General features: G+C 32.9%; 1 protein-coding gene across 1 annotated transcript in view; it reads left to right on the forward strand.

The window, feature by feature from the left end:
* The window catches only part of LRP1B (LDL receptor related protein 1B), a 2,209,913-nt gene that overhangs the window by 1,893,937 nt on the left and 297,671 nt on the right, over positions 1–18,305 (forward strand). The window contains exons 53-57 of the mRNA XM_025261770.3: positions 271–393; positions 3,918–4,058; positions 5,178–5,365; positions 12,201–12,384; positions 15,773–15,858. Of these exons, the coding sequence (XP_025117555.3) occupies positions 271–393; positions 3,918–4,058; positions 5,178–5,365; positions 12,201–12,384; positions 15,773–15,858 (722 nt within the window). The remainder of the gene's footprint in view (positions 1–270; positions 394–3,917; positions 4,059–5,177; positions 5,366–12,200; positions 12,385–15,772; positions 15,859–18,305) is intronic.

An 18,305-nucleotide genomic window follows, 5' to 3' on the forward strand; every position in this document is an offset into this window, starting at 1 on the left:
AGGTCTCTCTAGAATTGTTGAGCATTTTAACACTGAAATTTAGAATTATATATATTCATATATTTGAATACTACTTATATCAAAATATGCATGTTAATATATTTTATTAATTTATCTGATACACTGAATGTTTAGCTAACATTTCTTTTTAAAAAGACCAGGAATTACTGAGTGTACTGAGTATGACAACATACATTCCCCAAACTCTTAATGTAGGAAAAGATAAAGTAAGTGCTCATTTAAATTATTTTTCTCTGATGTCTTCCTTAGCTCCCAATAATACCTGTGATGAAAATGCTTTCATGTGCCATAATAAAGTATGCATTCCCAAGCAATTTGTTTGTGACCATGATGATGACTGTGGAGATGGTTCTGACGAGTCATTGCAGTGTGGTAAGTATATATGAACTTTTCATGGACAAGATTCTCAGGCTGAATACCAGTCTTTAACAAAAACAAATAAATGCATTTCTTAATGTCACTAAGGGCATGCAAATTTGGTAATATAGACCTACTGCATATAGCCTCTTTAAACTCTACCATAATTACACATGTATTTGAAAATTTTACCTATGGTTGTAGTGTTCTTACAAGAACCATACTGGAAAATGTTTATAAAAACATCTTTCAATTTCAGAACTTTGTGAAGTATCTTGTACTTTAAAAACAATATATGGCTGGCTAGTTCAGTCTTATAGCCAAATAAAATATTTTAGTGAGAAAAAAAGAATACAATTCACATAGCTACCAGAAAATATACATATTTAACATTTTTCTTTTATCTGTTTGCATATGTTTATATTTGTTAAAAATTAATATTGTGATTTTGAAATTTATCTTGTCACATATATTTATGTAATTGTCATGTGTTTATAATGTGTATATGAACACATATATAACTTCTGTGATAAAATTAGTATATTAAAAATTTCCAGGTGAAATTGAAATGTTATGTAAACCTAGTACTTTTGTAAAATATTTAAATGTATGCATAAATAAATACAAAATGAAAATCTATGGAATAAATCCACATATACCTATGAAAGGCAATAATTTAGTTTCCCTCCTATGTCTTGCTTATCCAATAGCTATAACCTTGGCTTTTGATATAAACTTCCTTGAGATCAGTGGATATCAGTTTTTATATCAATTCACCATTAAGTCATGGATTCAATGTGATATTTTAAAAGCTAACTCGTAACTCAAGATGTAAATCTGATGCTAGAGTTATATCTGATTGAATATATTTCTCAGCTAAACATTATGCTTGGTTCATATGGAAATGAATGAGACAGAAATCTCACTAGAAAAAAAAATTATAGATGAACAGGAAAATCAAGAGTACAATATAGAACAATAACATTCATAGTCATATGGGAATAATAAGAATCACAATACACAAAGTCAGAGAGGAGAAAATAACTTTTGGGGCAGTAAAGAACAGAGACAGGGAGTGTTAGTCAGTGGAAATCATATTTAGATGCTACAGAACATGACATAGTGGTTAAAAATATGGACCCTAGAGCCAAATGGCCTGGGTCCAATCCAGATTCTGCCAGTTACTAACTGTGTGACCTTGGAAAAATGACTTTTATCTCCCTGCACTTCAATTTCTTTATCTGCAGAAATATATATAGTAACATTATTTAGTTCTTAGGACTGTTAAGAGAATTAAATCATTAATATTTGTAAAGTACATAAAACAGTTCCAAACACAGTAAATCCTATATATGTTTACAAAAACTATAAATTGACATGGTTGTGGAATAGCAATTAGTCTTTCATGAGGTCAGTTGGAGTTAGAAGTTTTAGATTCTAAAAAGTCTCAAATACAATGTTAAAGAATTTGTATTTAATTATTTTGCCTCACTTGGCAAGCGCACATTTTAAAAACAGGGGAATGTCACAGTTAAATTTGAACTTTAGAACCATCCTTTTCAGCAGAGTGGATTAAATAGTGCTATGAGGGAGAGGTACCATAAAGAGTTATGATAATTAGCACTGTGATTTTGAACTAAGGCAGAAATGATGGAATGGAAAGTGGAGAATTGGGTCAGAATTCATTTACAGTTACAGATGGAGGGTAAAGTACAATTTCTATCTTGGAGGACTAGGAGGATGGCATTGATATTAATGAGTTTTGGAATGAAGTTAGGAGGCAGTTTTGCTGATGCAGGAGAAGAAGGATGTATCAAATAATTAATTTTGGACATTTTGAATATGCAGTGTTACTCAGATAATCACATGAAGCTATACAGTGAGTACTTGAAATTTTACTTCTAGATTATGATCAGGACAAATAATATTAACCTAGTGACCATCAACATAAGGGTGATATTCAAAAATACGACAAAGAATGAGAATACCCATCATTGTAGAAACGAAAAGGGGAAAACCCTAGACTGAAGGTTGAAATAAGGGCTTCTTCTCTAACAATTTAGGGTATAACAGGAGAAAACTTCATACAGAAAGAGGGGGGAAAGGAAATAGCAAAAGCAAAATTAGAAGTCTGAGAGAGTGTATTATGAATATTAAGTCAGAAAACTATTTCCAAGGTAGAACAGACAATACCTTTAAGCACTGCAGAAAGATGAAGCAGATAGGAGCCAGAGACACATAAATTTACCAACTATCACTTGAAATCTATTCGCTCTAAGAGGAATTTCAGTGGGTAGAAGTTGCAGAAATGAGACATTAATAATGAAAGTTGAACTGGAGGTAAGTAAGTGAAAGTAAGATTGAGTAGGGACTGGATTGAGCAGGGAAGAAGGGTCATTGTTGTTGAGAGTTGTATAAATAGATTTTTATTATTATTGGACTGGAAGAGACTTGAACATATGTATTGCATGAAGAAGAGGAGATAGTGAAGGAGAAGGAGGAAAGAAATACTAGAGAATCAGAGGATATTTTTAGAACTATCTAGTTTTGCCATGCAGTATAATAAGCATCTTAAGTAAATAATTATTACTGAATCATTTTTTTTCTGTTGAAATTTTATTTTTAAGCCATAAAAATCTTATTTTCTCACTTCAGAAGTAAAATGTTTGCCCACATTTACCAGAAAGTTTGCAAAAGAAATGACTTTTTTTTTAATTGCTTACAAACTCAGGAAGAAATCAAATCTGAAGCTTCATAATATTTAAAATCAAATGAGTTTTATTTACAGACATAGATATGAACATTAACAACTGATGGATTGATACTGTGATTTGAGTAAAGCCTTTTAATGCCTCTAAGAATCAATATGTAGGATAATTACAATAGTTTTCTGCTTATTACTCTATGAATTGGCTTTTAATTTTCTCATTTTAACAATTTCTTTACACTTTCAGTGCTTCTTCCCAAACATAAACATGACATTATAGCTTCTGAAAATTATCATTATAATCCAGAGTCAGTTCATCCATATGTTCTAGTATTCTACCTAACCAAGTTTAGTCTTGAAAATAATTTTTAATAGCTTTGATTTTGTTTTCCATTCTAAGGTTAGGGTATAGACAATAAGTAAACAGAGATTATATACTCATTATAAATTTTGTTATGTGTGTGTATATATATGCATATATATGTGTATATATATATATATATATATATACACCCATGTTGCATATGTATTTTGTTATGTGTGTGTATATATATATACATATATATATATACACTTTGTTAGCAATATATATTTTTTTCCTTAGGTCGAAACAAAATAAGAGTGCCTTGTTTCCAGCTTTTTTTCTGGTCTTTAATCCTATTTTTCCAACCACAAGTATCTCTTGCAATTATTACAACTGCCCTATAAAGAAAAAGGAAATATCTCCCATAAGATGCCTAGGTAACACATGGTTAATTAGGTTGAGTGCACATTATGAATGAAGCTTTAATAAATATCTGTTATGTGAAATAAAATGTTTCTTTGCCTGCAGGGTACCGACAATGCAATGCAGAAGAGTTTAGCTGTGCTGATGGGCGATGTCTCTTAAATACTCAGTGGCAGTGTGATGGAGATTTTGACTGTACAGACCATTCTGATGAGGCACCTATAAACCCAAAGTGTAAAAGTGCAGGTATAGAATGTGTCCAATACTATGCTTATTTCAAAATTGATTTTTTAAGGCAATACTGTGACTCATTTTTAGGTTCATGAGGTATTCACTGAGAGAAAATGCAATTAATTATGTGATACTTCTACTGACACCATGCAATAGAAGCATCCTGCTAATCCACCTTGTTTTGGAGTTAGTTTTAGAAATGTGAATCTGTGCCACAGATACGCATCCATCATCCTGTTGCTTTAAAAAAGTCATTTTTCTTAATACATTATTTAATGTGAAGATAATTTCCTTGTATGGACCTATTTGGTTACTTTCCATGTATGGACCTTTAAAATAGAACATTTAATCAAAAAAGTTGAGATTTACTGAGATAAAGTCAATATTATTCAAACTTAGGCAAAATGAAATAAATTGCATATCATTTGAACAGAAAATAGATATGTAGCCAAACTTGGTCTATTTTTCACTTTGCCATTCCAAAGATTGAATACCTAGTTATAAATTTTAGAATAAACCCAATTACTTTTTTTCTCACATAGTTTACATGTTAATAGGCATTCTTGTATCATGTATTATAATGAGTAATGTTTAAATCATCAGGTTTTGAATAGCTGCAAAACCTGAACTCCTTTCCATAGCCATATTTGAAACAACTATTATTCACCACAAGTGTCTTTTTATGCCCAGATTTTAAAATGTCAATGTTATATTTCCAGGAAAAAAATGGAATTTAGGAATATCTACCTATTCCAGATTCTTAATTTTCAGTGACATGCAATTTCTCAGAGACCTATGACTTGAGGAAAATGTCAAGCTATCATTACACTTTTGAACTCATTCTTCACAATATAAATTAAGACAGAAATACTCCATTAATTTGCTATTGATGCTTATTTTGATTGCTAATTTTCAGTATAAAGCTATATTTGCAGTGTTTTGAACATGAAACTGTTTGCCCTTGATTTTCTTTGCATATACAATATGACACTGAATATAAAGCACTTTATATATACCTATATTTACTATAATTTTTGTCTGACAAGTTATCATATTTGTGAATGTTTTCAGCAATTGCAGTATAAAACAATGGCATGCCCTTTATGTTCCATTTGTTTTATTTTCTTTTTCCAGAACAGTCATGCAACAGTTCATTTTTTATGTGCAAAAATGGCAGGTGCATTCCCAGTGGAGCTCTTTGTGACCATAAGGATGACTGTGGTGAGGGCTCCGATGAGAGGAATTGCCACATAAATGAGTGTTTGAGTAAGAAGGTCAGTGGATGCTCTCAAGATTGTCAGGACCTTCCTGTCAGTTATAAGGTAGGTACTCATCAAAAATAGAAAATCATGTGATAGGTTAGAATTTGAGATAATAAAAATTATTTAATTCAATATAGCTGTAAGACTGAAAGTCATTAGATTATTGTTAGTTAAAAGTATTTAAATGGAGAGTTTCTATACAAGTGAACCATAATAATAGTGTGGTATATAAATAGAATATAATCATGAAGACAAAGAATTCAAAGTGTTCAGCTTTCTAATAAATGGTAATCATAAAAAAAAATGTAAGTAAAGAAAGGTCAGTGTTTGAGAAAGATACTGCTGTTAATAGCTGGGTAAATATGCATACTGCTCTCTGAAATTCCTATTTCTTCCCTCATTTTCCCTCTCATACATCTTTGAAGTAGAATGGGCTGATCATTTATATTTTATCACAACACAGGAGAATGCAATACTTTTTTCAAATAAACAGGAAGAAAAAAACAGAGTACATGAATTATTAGGACTGAGTGCAGGCACACTAAAAGATAAATTATGTCTAATATCCTAATTGCTTTTTGTTGGTACCATTTTCCTGAAGAAGGTGATTCACTGACAAATTGACTGACAGAAATAGCTTTAGAAAACATCTCTATTTTAGTATGTTGAAATGGAGGATGCATACAAACTAAATCTTTAAGTGGTATTTTAGGTTAAAATCAATTATGTAAATATGGGAAAACCTCAGTAAAAGCAATTCAGTTGGAAATTAGTGATTTTAACTGGACAATAGCTCTGTATGAATCAGCAAAAGAACATGGCTTCAGTGAAACACAGAGGCCATCTGATCTAGTTAGGAGTAGTACAGATGTCAGTAGAATTTTGTTCTACTGAATTCTGTGATGATCAGGACATACCTGGGGTACTGTGCACATTTAGGGACATGACACTTTAAGAGGAATTTTGACAAATTTTACTGTATCCACATTTGTGCATCCAGTGGCATCAGGGGTCTGGAAAACACACCTTTGGAAGAAATTGCACCAAGAGCAAAATGGCTATTCAGCTGTATTTAAATATATGAAATTCTACCCTGCTGTATTCAAAATGGATATCCAACAAGAACCTATTGCATAGCACCTATAACTCTGATCAATGTCACTTGCCAGCCTGGATGGGAAGAGAGGTTTGAGGGAGAAGGGATACATGTATATGTATGGCTGAGTCCCTTTGCCGTTCACCTGAAAGTACCACAACATTGTTAATTGACTATACTCTTATACAAAATAAAAATTTTAAAGTTTGAAAAATAATTTTGGAAGAGTCAAATAAATAAAAATGGCATTAATAAATACATAAATATATGAAGTACTGGAATAGGGAGCATATCTTGTCTGAGTTGTTTCAAAGGTTGGAATTAGGAGTTGGGAAACAGAGTCTGTTCAATATAAGGAAGATGTTTTGAACATCAGAACTCTTTATATTGGAAGGAGTTGTCACCTTTCTTATGTCTAAGTGTTTCATCTGGGCCTAAGTGACTTTCTTTAAAAGATGCGAGAAAAAAAAAAGTATATTACAAAGATGCTTGGGCTTTTAACTGCCAGCCTTGACGTTCTATGACAGTCAGTTCTACCTAATGGTAAATCCAGCCAAACAACCATTCTGTCATTTATAATCTCTGAATTTCTGTTATTATGACTAACTTAATTAACTACTTTGGTCACTGTATATGGATATAACCTAAAAAGTATAATAATCATTTCCCCTGTGTTAAAATAGAGATGAAAAGTAAAATACTAAGAAAGTTATATTTATTTTTAAAGTTTTTAGACCCAATACTGTATTAAGAAGAATTATTTCAACTTGTAAGACTTACACAACTGAAGCAACTAACCACCCATGCATGTCAGACTTCAAACACAAATGCACAGGCTCATCACACTATACTGTAGGTAGAAGGGAGCAAGACAGATGAGCCAGGGCAGCTCCTAATGAGCTGAGTAAGTACCAGACAATTAATTTTGGTAGTACATATTTTGAAACCTGATGAAGCAGAAAAAATATTATTGGTGATTTATGTTTCAATGCAGAAATATTTCCCCCCAAATCAGGAAATGTGTTATAAAATTATAAGAGGCAATAGCTATAATTTTGTCATGTTATAAATAATAATCCATTTCTATCATATATTATGTATATCCATTCACTCATCTATTTAAATGCCTAAATTTAAATTTCAAAGTAGATTTATTTGTTTTAATCTATCATAACAATATTGTGATAAAATTTAAAAAATATAGAATATGAAATGGTCACCCTTTGACATAACATTAAAAGTAAGGATTAATATTTTTTAATGGCTATATGTAATAAGTGCTGACTTCTTAAAGATTCCATATGTGGAAAACTACTTTGGGTAGAAATAGTTCTCACCAAGAAAATCATGTTAAATTACACTATTTTAATTACTTTATAAGATTCCTCACACTGAAATAATTGTTTATTGATACCTTTAAAATATCAGTATTTTCTGTTTGACTTCTCTGGAGTCATAGAATGAAGTGAGAATCTGAGTTAAAATAGACATACTAATTATTTTAAAAGTCAGTGTATATGATACCTGATAAAATTGCTATGTATATGCTCTCTAATATAAACACATGTCAAAATTAATGTAATGGATAAAATAAAACATCTACTGAGGGAAGCAAAACCAGTTAAAAAATGAGAGGTAGGAGGGAGGTTCAAGAGGGAGGGGCCATATATATGGCTATGATTCATCCATTGTGATGTATGGCAGAAACCAACACAATATCGTAATTATCTTTCAATTTAAAATAAATAGATTTAAAAAAATGAAAATAACTGAGAATAATGAATAATAAACTTAAATATTCAAAGAAAATATTTTTTTAATTTTTTTTTTAATTTTATTTTTAAACTTTACATAATTGTATTAGTTTTGCCAAACATCAAAATGAATCCGCCACAGGTATACATGTGTTCCCCACCCTGAACCCTCCTCCCTCCTTCCTCCCCATACCATCCCTCTGGGTCGTTCCAGTGCACCAGCCCCAAGCATCCAGTATCGTGCATGGAACCTGGACTGGCAACTCGTTTCATACATGATATTTACATGTTTCAATGCCATTCTCCCAAATCTTCCCACCATCTCCCTCTCCCACAGAGTCCATAAGACTGTTCTATACATCAGTGTCTCTTTTGCTGTCTCGTACACAGGGTTATTGTTACCATCTTTCTAAATTCCATATATATGCGTTAGTATACTGTATTGGTGTTTTTCTTTCTGGCTTACTTCACTCTGTATAATAGGCTCCAGTTTCATCCACCTCATTAGAACTGATTCAAATGTATTCTTTTTAATGGCTGAGTAATACTCCATTGTGTATATGTACCATAGCTTTCTTATTCATTGATCTGCTAATGGACATCTAGGTTGCTTCCATGTCCTGGCTATTATAAACAGTGCTGCGATGAACATTGGGGTACACATGTCTCTTTCCCTCCTCCCTCTCTTGCCCAAAGAAAATATTTTATATATTGTGTTTATATATATGTATATACATGCATATATATATATATAATATTTATGGTATATCCTGGAAAAGGGAATGGCTACCCACTCCAGTATTCTTGCCTAAAGAATCCCATGAGCAAAAAGGTATGGTGGGCTACAGTCCATGGGTGACAAAGAGTCAGACACAACTGAGCAACTAAGAACAATCACACTTTTATGTTATATATGAAAATTTAATATGTATCTGTTATATGTTATATTTCTGAATATTAATTTATAGGAGATTGAACAAACAATCTTAATTACAAAATAATTCTCTATTTTGGGGGAAAAAATGTTAGCTGATGGATTTCTCTTTTTTCAGAGAATGGGGAAAACTCTACAGTAAACTATTTCTCTTTACAGTATCAGCAAAACAAGACAAGTCCTACTGCAAATTATCCAATAAAATGAAAATTGCTTATAAAAGCAAAATTTATACCTTCTGGACTGTGAATAACTTGCACATTTGCTGTAAAACAAATAACAATCGATCCAACTATTCAAAAGGGAATAATAACACTTAACTAAAAAAGTAAGAATCTTATTTTGATGGAAGGGTAACTTACCATGAGAAAATAAATGTACTTTAGGGAGATAAATGAATTTTAATGTATACAAGATAATCAATATTTTCAAATATCACTTAAAAAGCTGAAAAGAAATTTTTCTGAATGTTATATGAAAGCTTTGGACAGCTATATTTGTTTCTAGTAATATGTTTCTCTAAAAAATTAATATAAATAAAACAATCAGAAATAGTTCTTAATTATGAGGAATATTAACTTGACATTGAATATATGTCTCACTTTCATAAAGATTATATTTTTAAATGAAAGTGAAACATTTTTAAACAATTCTTTTTTAATTAACTATAGATGAATCTTTCATCTTTTATCTTTGTGGACAAAAATGATTATTATTAATTTTTCATTCAATTTATGACAGTCATGTTAGTAGGATTTCTCTTAAATGCCTTTTAATTATTTGTGGGTAAAAATGATTTTGGTAAAACAAGGTTAATGGACCTTTAGAGAAAAGCACTGAAACATGTATATTATCACATGTGAAACAGATCACCAGTCCAGTTTCCGATGCATGAGACAGGGTTCTCAGGGCTGGTGCACTGGGATGACCCTGAAGGATGGGATGGGGAGGGAGTTGGGAGAGGGGTTCACGATGGGGAACACATGTACACCCATGGCTGATTCATGTCAGTGTATGGCAAAAACCACTACAATGTTGTAAAGTAATTAGCCTCCAATTAAAATAAATAATTAAAAAAATCTCTTTCCATAAACACTTAAAAAAACTTGCTGTTAAATATAGTTTAATTTGTTTATAGAAATGCCCACCCATTACACTTGATAACTTTTACAAATTTTACCTTCAAGAAATTAATTTTCCATAAATATGTTTTTATCCAAACCAGCTAGTTAGTGTGGTAGTTCTATAACCTGACATTAGCCATTCAAAGTAGTTTCTCCAAACCCTGTTAGAATCGGGACACTATTTGTTTCTTTATATAATACTCTTTTGAGAGGAATGTAATGCATTCTATAACACGTTCTTTCACTTTTCCTTAAGTGCCCCTTGAATTCAGCTCTATCCTGTGTCTGCCTATGTGTCTTCTGGCTTCCATATGATCACATGATCTAATTTCCAATTGTTTCAGTGATATCTTTTTGCAGCCTGTCAATTGCCTTTTGAAAATTTTGTTGTTTTTTAATTGTGTAAAATATACAACTTAGAATTTACCATTTTAACTATTTGTAATTATATTTCAGTGACATTTAGCATCTCTCTCTCACACACACAGTCTCTTTTTTATTTTGAACATAGCATAAGCACCAATTCCCCTGACTTCCTTATCTGGTGGTAGGATGAGTCTTCTCAAGGAAAGTAATACTGTCAAAAGCTATGATCTGATGAGGAGAATTTGGGAAATTATGTTGTGGCTTTTGCTTTGATTTGCTGGCTTGCTAATGGATTCTGGAGATTACAAAATAAATCCTCTGTAATGGTTTAGAATTATTAGATAAATATTGGTATAAATATTGAAGATAAAAGTGCCAAGGAGTAAAGAGATTCATTTTTATGTAAAATGACTTGGAAATATTATTCATTTATCTTTTGAGCACTTTCAGGTGAAGCTAATGGTCCTTCTCCACACAATGAACCCCATTTTTTGTACTTTGAAATTCTACCCTTCAATTATTTGTTTGATGATTATTTAATAAAAAGCACACATCTCTCTCTCTAATATTTTGCAAATGGATACATAGGTTCAAATGTTTGTAATGAATACTAGCTTTTCTTAACAATTTAGAGTTCCGACTTCACATTCCTATTCGGTACTCACAGGTTCCTTTATTCAAAGGCTATATAGGATAATCTTAAGGTTAATATGATCATAATGGTATGACCAATTATAAGTTCATTTTATGTAATTATAATTCCCATATGCTACCTGGCAGGTGCTGAATATACAACTGAAAGACCAATCATAACCCCTCATTATTTTCAGGAATGCAAAGACGTACATTGCATGACATTGTACTGAGAACTGATATGCCAGTTAGTAAGTATCACATAAGAAGGTTGTATAGAACATGATAGAGATACCAAGAAAAAATATCTGATGATGCACATTGATTTAATTTTAGTGGAGAAACTATGTTAATTTTATTATTTCTCCAGGCAACAACATGTTTGGTAATCAGACCTTGCCAATATATAGTAAATAAGCCTTAATATTTGTTAAAAATTACAGCAAGAGCAAGCTCTCCAACTGGCTTTATCTACGCAATTTCATCCTTGTGCATCTAGGTTTCTCATGGGTTAACTAGTAATAGTGTCTACATCATAGATTTCTGTAAGACTCTAATGAAATTAAACATATGTGTCAGTATTAGTAACCTTTAGAGCTTCATATAATGCTTAATCCTTATGGTTGTTAAAACAGCCTTCTAAAAGTTCAATATAATGCAAAAAAAGAAAAAGAAACAGAGGAATTTGATGATTTAGTTTTTCCTTGCCATTCTCTAGCCACCATGGCTTGCTGATTAACGCCAGTTAACTTTTGTAATCTTGTCAACCTCAGAAGGTCAAATGAAGATATTAGGGAGAATGCTTTTTAAACATAAGCTGTACACCATATATGTAATTCTGATTAATGTTTAATTGCTGCAGGATAGAAAAACTTGGCATTATCTATTCTTCAATGATTTTCTTGCTTGAATCATGCTAAATGGACATCCAATAGGAAGAGACAATGACAATGGTATAAATTTATTATGCTCATTTTTCATTCTCCAGTGCAAATGCTGGCCTGGATTTCAACTGAAGGATGATGGTAAAACATGTGTAGACATTGACGAATGCTCTTTGGGCTTTCCGTGTAGCCAGCAATGCATCAATACATATGGAACCTACAAGTGCTTCTGTACAGATGGATATGAAATACAACCTGATAATCCAAATGGCTGCAAGTCACTCTCAGGTATTGAATTGAACTTGTCCACTGATCCAGCCTCAGTTATACGTATGAATCCTTGATTGCATAGCTATTCTTATGGAATTCATTCCTCCTTGATGTTGCTAATAAGTCAAAATTCTCCTCTACTTACCTTGATTGAGAATCCATCGCTCTGACTTGGTGTGTTGTCCACACATTGCTCAGTTTGTAATACCATTACAGTTTGGTCTTGTGATTATTAAGTGTTTTGTAGATTGTGAGAACAAGTAAAAAACTAGCACTGCTTTCTGCTGTATAACAAGCTCTTGGGAGCAGGTTTGGCCAAAACTATTAAAGAACCTGTTGTGAGAGTGTCCTAATAATTGTTTTTCTTCTCCCTATACCACACACCCTCATATATGTGTGCCAAGGAGAAAACACGTAAATAAGAATAATAATAACAGTTATAATGATGGCAACAGTAGAAATAAGTCATCCATGTAAGACTATGTGAATTCTTCCCATGATTAGACAAGTATTATTAAACTTATGTTTATTTCCAGTAGTGTGTTAAACTTAGTAAGCCTGAAAATTCAATAAAACATGTCCTATAACTTAAAACAAATATGATTCACCAGGGGATAAAACCATGCTCATTAAAATGATGCAAAATAGTATATAATAATAACCTAAAATGGGCAAAAAAATGGTGTTAAGTTGTCTCTATTCCTCTTACTTTGATAATGAGTATAATGAATCAAATAACATTGCCAGTTTCTCATATACATTTATGTTGATGACAACATTTAAAGCAATAGATGTTTTCTTATCTACTTTTATCAAATAAATAACAGGATAGAAATTAAAATGTTAAGTTTTTAACTGATTACAATTTTGCACATATGGAGAAAACAATAACTCCTTTAAATTTTTCATTCCACTCTTATTTATTCTTGGAGTATTCACCTCTGAAGCAATTTGCATATTATTTGAAGCCCATTGTTTTATTTGCCAGGATACCATATTTTAATTTTTTTTGCCAGCTCACTGCTTATTATATTATCATTTACTGACACTGAGCAAGAAAAAGAGATTAAATCAAAAAACCAATCAATATTTCCATTACTTTAAACTTTTCACAAAGGGTTGTGTAGAAATGATGAATGCTAATCATTTTTAGTTTGGGTCTTGTTACATAGTGTATCCATAAGATAATTGTTTTCAATTAGCAATAATAAATAGAAACTAGTAAATTTTGATAGAAACATAACTGTCCTTGAATCATAAATCTTTTGCTAAATACAGGATAGATATTTTTCCCAGAATTTATTGAGGCATAATTGATGTATTATATAACATTCAAAGTATACAATGTATTGATTTGATACACTTATATATTGCAGTATTATTACTACAGCAGTATTATTAATAGTTAACATTTCCATCACTTCACATAATTACCATTTCTTTTTTGTGGTTAGAACATTTGGGATCTTAGCAAATTTCAAGTCTTCAGTTCAGTTCAGTCGCTCAGTCATGTCTGACTCTGCGACCCCATGAATCGCAGCACGCCAGGCCTCCCTGTCCATCACCAACTCCCAGAGTTCACTCAAACTCATGTCAATTCATGTCCATCGAGTCAGTGATGCCATCCAGCCATCCTCTGTCGACCCCTTCTCCTCCTGCCCCCAATCCCTCCCAGCATCAGAGTCTTTTCCAATGAGTCAACTCTTCACATGAGGTGGCCAAAGTACTGGAGTTTCAGTTCAGCATCAGTCCTTCCAATGAACACCCAGGACTGATCTCCTTTAGAGTGGACTAGTTGTATCTCCTTGCAGTCCAAAAGACTCTCAAGAGTCTTCTCCAACACCACAGTTCAAAAGCATCAATTCTTCGGCGCTCAGCTTTCTTCACAGTCCAACTCTCACATCCATACATGACCCCTGGAAAAACCATAGCCTTGACTAGACGGACTTTTGTTGGCAAAGTAATGTCTCTGCCTTTGAATATGCTATCTAGGTTGGTCATAACTTCCCTTCCAAGGAGTAAGCGTCTTTTAATTTCATGGCTGCAGTCACCATCTGCAGTGATTTTGGAGCCCAAAAAAATAAAGTCTGACACTGTTTCCACTGTTTCCCCATCTATTTCCCATGAAGTGATGGGACCAGATGCCATGATCTTTGTTTTCTGAGTGTTGAGCTTTAAGCCAAATTTTTCACTCTCCTCTTTCACTTTCATCAAGAGGCTTTTTAGTTCCTCTTCACTTTCTGCCATAAAGTCCTCATAAAATTAAAGTGATTACCTTTTTCATTGTTTTTTCTAATATATGCTGATATTAAATTTGCTCACCAGGAAACTAAGTATATAAAGCATTTTAGAAACAAAGATGTTTAAAATGAGTTTTATCTTTATATATATGAATCATGGTTAGATTATTCTTATTGTATTTCCTAGATTCTAGAACAAATAAGATATTAACGCATGTTGAACAAATAAGAAGGATATAGACTTCTACTTAAAAGAAGCCCCCAGGTACATGGAAAAAGTTCATGTAGGCAGTGAAACTCTTGGAAGTTATTCTGAGAGCATAAGCCCGTTATATGGTTATCAGGAAAGAATTTTCAGATTTATTCTGGCCTAGAGAATTCCATTTGGACTATGTAGTCCATGGGGTTGCAAAAAGTCAGATGCGACTGAGTGACTTTCACTTTTCAGTAGTAGGAATGTTGTTTAGCGGTACTATAGATTTCTAAGGTGAAGATTATACTTCTCAGAATTTCATTTAAAAGTAAGATTTTTTCCCCTCCATCACCCCTTTCCCCCAGTAAATATAGGTTTGTTTTCTACATTTGTGCCTCTATTTCTGTTTTGTCACTAAGTTCATCTGTACCATATGAGAAATAAGGTTTGACATATACACTACTATACTACTATATGAAAAAACAGATAACTAATAGGGACCTACTGTATAGCACAGGAAGCTCTACTCAGTATTCTGTATTGACCTAGATAGGAAAAGAATCTTTTAAAACATGGATATATGTATATATATAACTGATTCACTTTGCTGTACACTTGAAACTAAGACAACATTGTAAATCAACTGTATTCCACTTTAAAAAAAATGACAAAAAGCAAGATTTTAGCAGTAGATATTTTCCACTAATTTCAAATAAATTAGATAATTTAATATTCAAGAAACTTGAGGGAAAGAGAGGGATTTGGAGTTGTCTAGATTTTCTGTACTGCACAGGTATCTGCTTTCTTCTCATATTATTACCAGCAGAGGTGCTCAGTAGGAATTTTGTAATGATTAATTTACCAGAGGGCGCGGCATCTGAAGTTGCGTGGCTAGAGTAACTAAACTGAAACTAGGCCAAGTTGAAAACCCAAACTACTAAAAGTCTAACATGTTTTTTGTCTTGGTATTTAGATGAAGAGCCTTTTCTAATTCTTGCTGATCATCATGAGATAAGGAAAATTAGCACTGATGGCTCCAACTACACACTTTTAAAACAGGTATGACATTTCCATGCTGATCTGCTAATATTTAATATGCTCACTCCAGATATAATTAGATCTGTAGCAATACCTCATAATTAGAACTTTTGAAGCATGCATGCCTATATGATTACCATAAACTTTGTTTTGTTTGAATTGTCCGGGTCCTCCAACTTGTAATATCACACCATATCAAGGAAAGTACAGATGCAAAATATAATTAATTCAAGGAAAAAACTGTTTTAAAATATCTAAAATACTGTCTTAAGAATAGCTAGAGAAGGTATAAAATTCTTTTTTAAGGTATTTTGTGTGTTAACCAAGTTGCCCCGACCCCATCCATGAGATTTAAAAATAAACATCTTTTCCAGAACTTTAAGTTTCTGTTCCTAGAACTAAGGACTAACATGGGATTGATGATCCCTAGCCTTCAAACGGAGAGGGCAATGGCACCCCACTCCAGTACTCTTGCCTGGAAAATCCCATGGATGGAGGAGCCTGGAAGGCTGAAGTCCATGGGTGGCTGAGGGTCAGACATGACTGAGCGACTTCACTTTCACTTTTCACTTTCATGCATTGGAGAAGGAAATGGCAGCCCACTCCAGTGTTCTTGCCTTGAGAATCCCAGGGACGGGGCATCCTAGTGGGCTGCTGTCTATGGGGTTGCAGAGAGTCGGACACGACTGAAGTGACTCAGCAGCAGTAGCAGCAGCAGCCTTTCAAATCTGGAACTAGCAAAGGAGCAAAAGTATGACTGTAATCCAGTCATGGTTTAAAGGTTATGAGATACATATATTTAGCCTTACCATGGTCATCCCTCAACCCATCTACTTTGAGAATCTGAACTGCTGATCTATTGTGATGTTAAGTTCTATTGTCAGTGTTTATACATACTATTTGGGATGAAAAGGAATGGTTTTCATTTATGACAGAATAGAAATGTGAATTGCTTACCTCAACCTTTTTGTTTTTCCCTCTCAATCTACAGTGAAAATAGCATAAAATCAAATCATTAAACTAGACTGATTATTACATGGGCTAGAGAAATCATAGTTAATTTTAGCCTATCTTTAATTGTCAGGAAAAGTAGCTTCTTTGGAATGATTGGGCTTGTATCTGTCCTGCTGCAAGCTTGTCTTTGCCCCAAAATGTGCAGTAGTGACATGATTATGTGATATTACTGTCTATAACAAGTGTACCAAAAATAAGGATGTTTCACGTTCTCATAGTATGTTTATGCCTGCATGAGGCATTAGATGATAAAGGTCATCCATGTATGGATTTTTCAACAACATAAAGAATGCTTAACTAAAATATTTTTTTTGCTCTCTCATGGGTACCTCCATTCCTATTGTTAGAGTTTCATCCATACTGCTTAGAAATTTAGTCTTACTTTAAGTGCAAATATTTGTTACCAAGTGTGATGTTGGCTATTCCAAAAAGAGCTGGAATTGCCAGCTTCTTTCTAAGTCACAGACTGAAAATGAAATTTTCACATGAAAATCCAGATTTCTGGCTATTCATGAAAAAATAGGACGGTGTAGCATTGCTAGGCTCACATCCCTGAACGGGCACAATCCCAGGTGGGTGGCAGCTGCCACTTTGATATAAAACCCATGCTCTCAATTCACCAGTGTCCTCGAACTTTATGTGTGCTTACATGTATACTTGTCTTATTCAGGAATGTCTGTGAGGTTTAGACTCTTGCTCTTAAGTTTGGAGGATGCCACCAATATCCACTGTATTGCACTGCCTCTTGTCTCTAATTTTGCACCTTAAGAGATTGGGTAAAATATAAAATATTTTTGAGTTCTTTATAAAAATGAAAATCTAGTTAAAATATAAGAATTAGATAACCATTTCTTTAAGAGATGAGTAATACCCATAGGTATTAAGTTTACATAACTGCTTTAAACTGGAATTGTTTTTATTTCCCCAATGTTTTCTACATTATTTAACTTATTTCTACTGCACGCTCAATCGCTTCAGTTATGTCCCACTCTTTGTGACTCTGTGAACTGGAGCCTGCCAGGCTCCTCTGTCCATGGGGCTCTCCAGGCAAGAATACTGGAGTAGGTGGCCGTGCCCTCCTCCAGGCAATCTTTCAAACCCAGGGATCAAACCCTCATCTCCTGCATTGCAGTTGGATTTTTTACCACTGAGCCACCATAACATTTTAAGTTGATATCAAACTTAAAAAATATTGAAAATTATCTTTTTATCTTAAAAGTATATCCCCATATCCTCTGTAAGCATGCCTATACCTTCAAAGTTAGGTGTGCAAACTATTGAATTTCTTGTATTGTCTCTGGAATTGACATGTCTCTTGTATTGACATGTTTATATTTTCTGTTTACAGTATTTTTGCTTGTTTTCAGCATTTCCTCTTTTTAGACTCTCTCTCAAAGGGAGAAAAGTTCTCTTTCTTAGAATACTCTATTTATAAGCTTAGATGAAAACCACAA

This window comes from Bubalus bubalis, chromosome 2 (genome assembly GCF_019923935.1).
Source record: "Bubalus bubalis isolate 160015118507 breed Murrah chromosome 2, NDDB_SH_1, whole genome shotgun sequence".
NCBI lineage: Eukaryota > Metazoa > Chordata > Mammalia > Artiodactyla > Bovidae > Bubalus > Bubalus bubalis.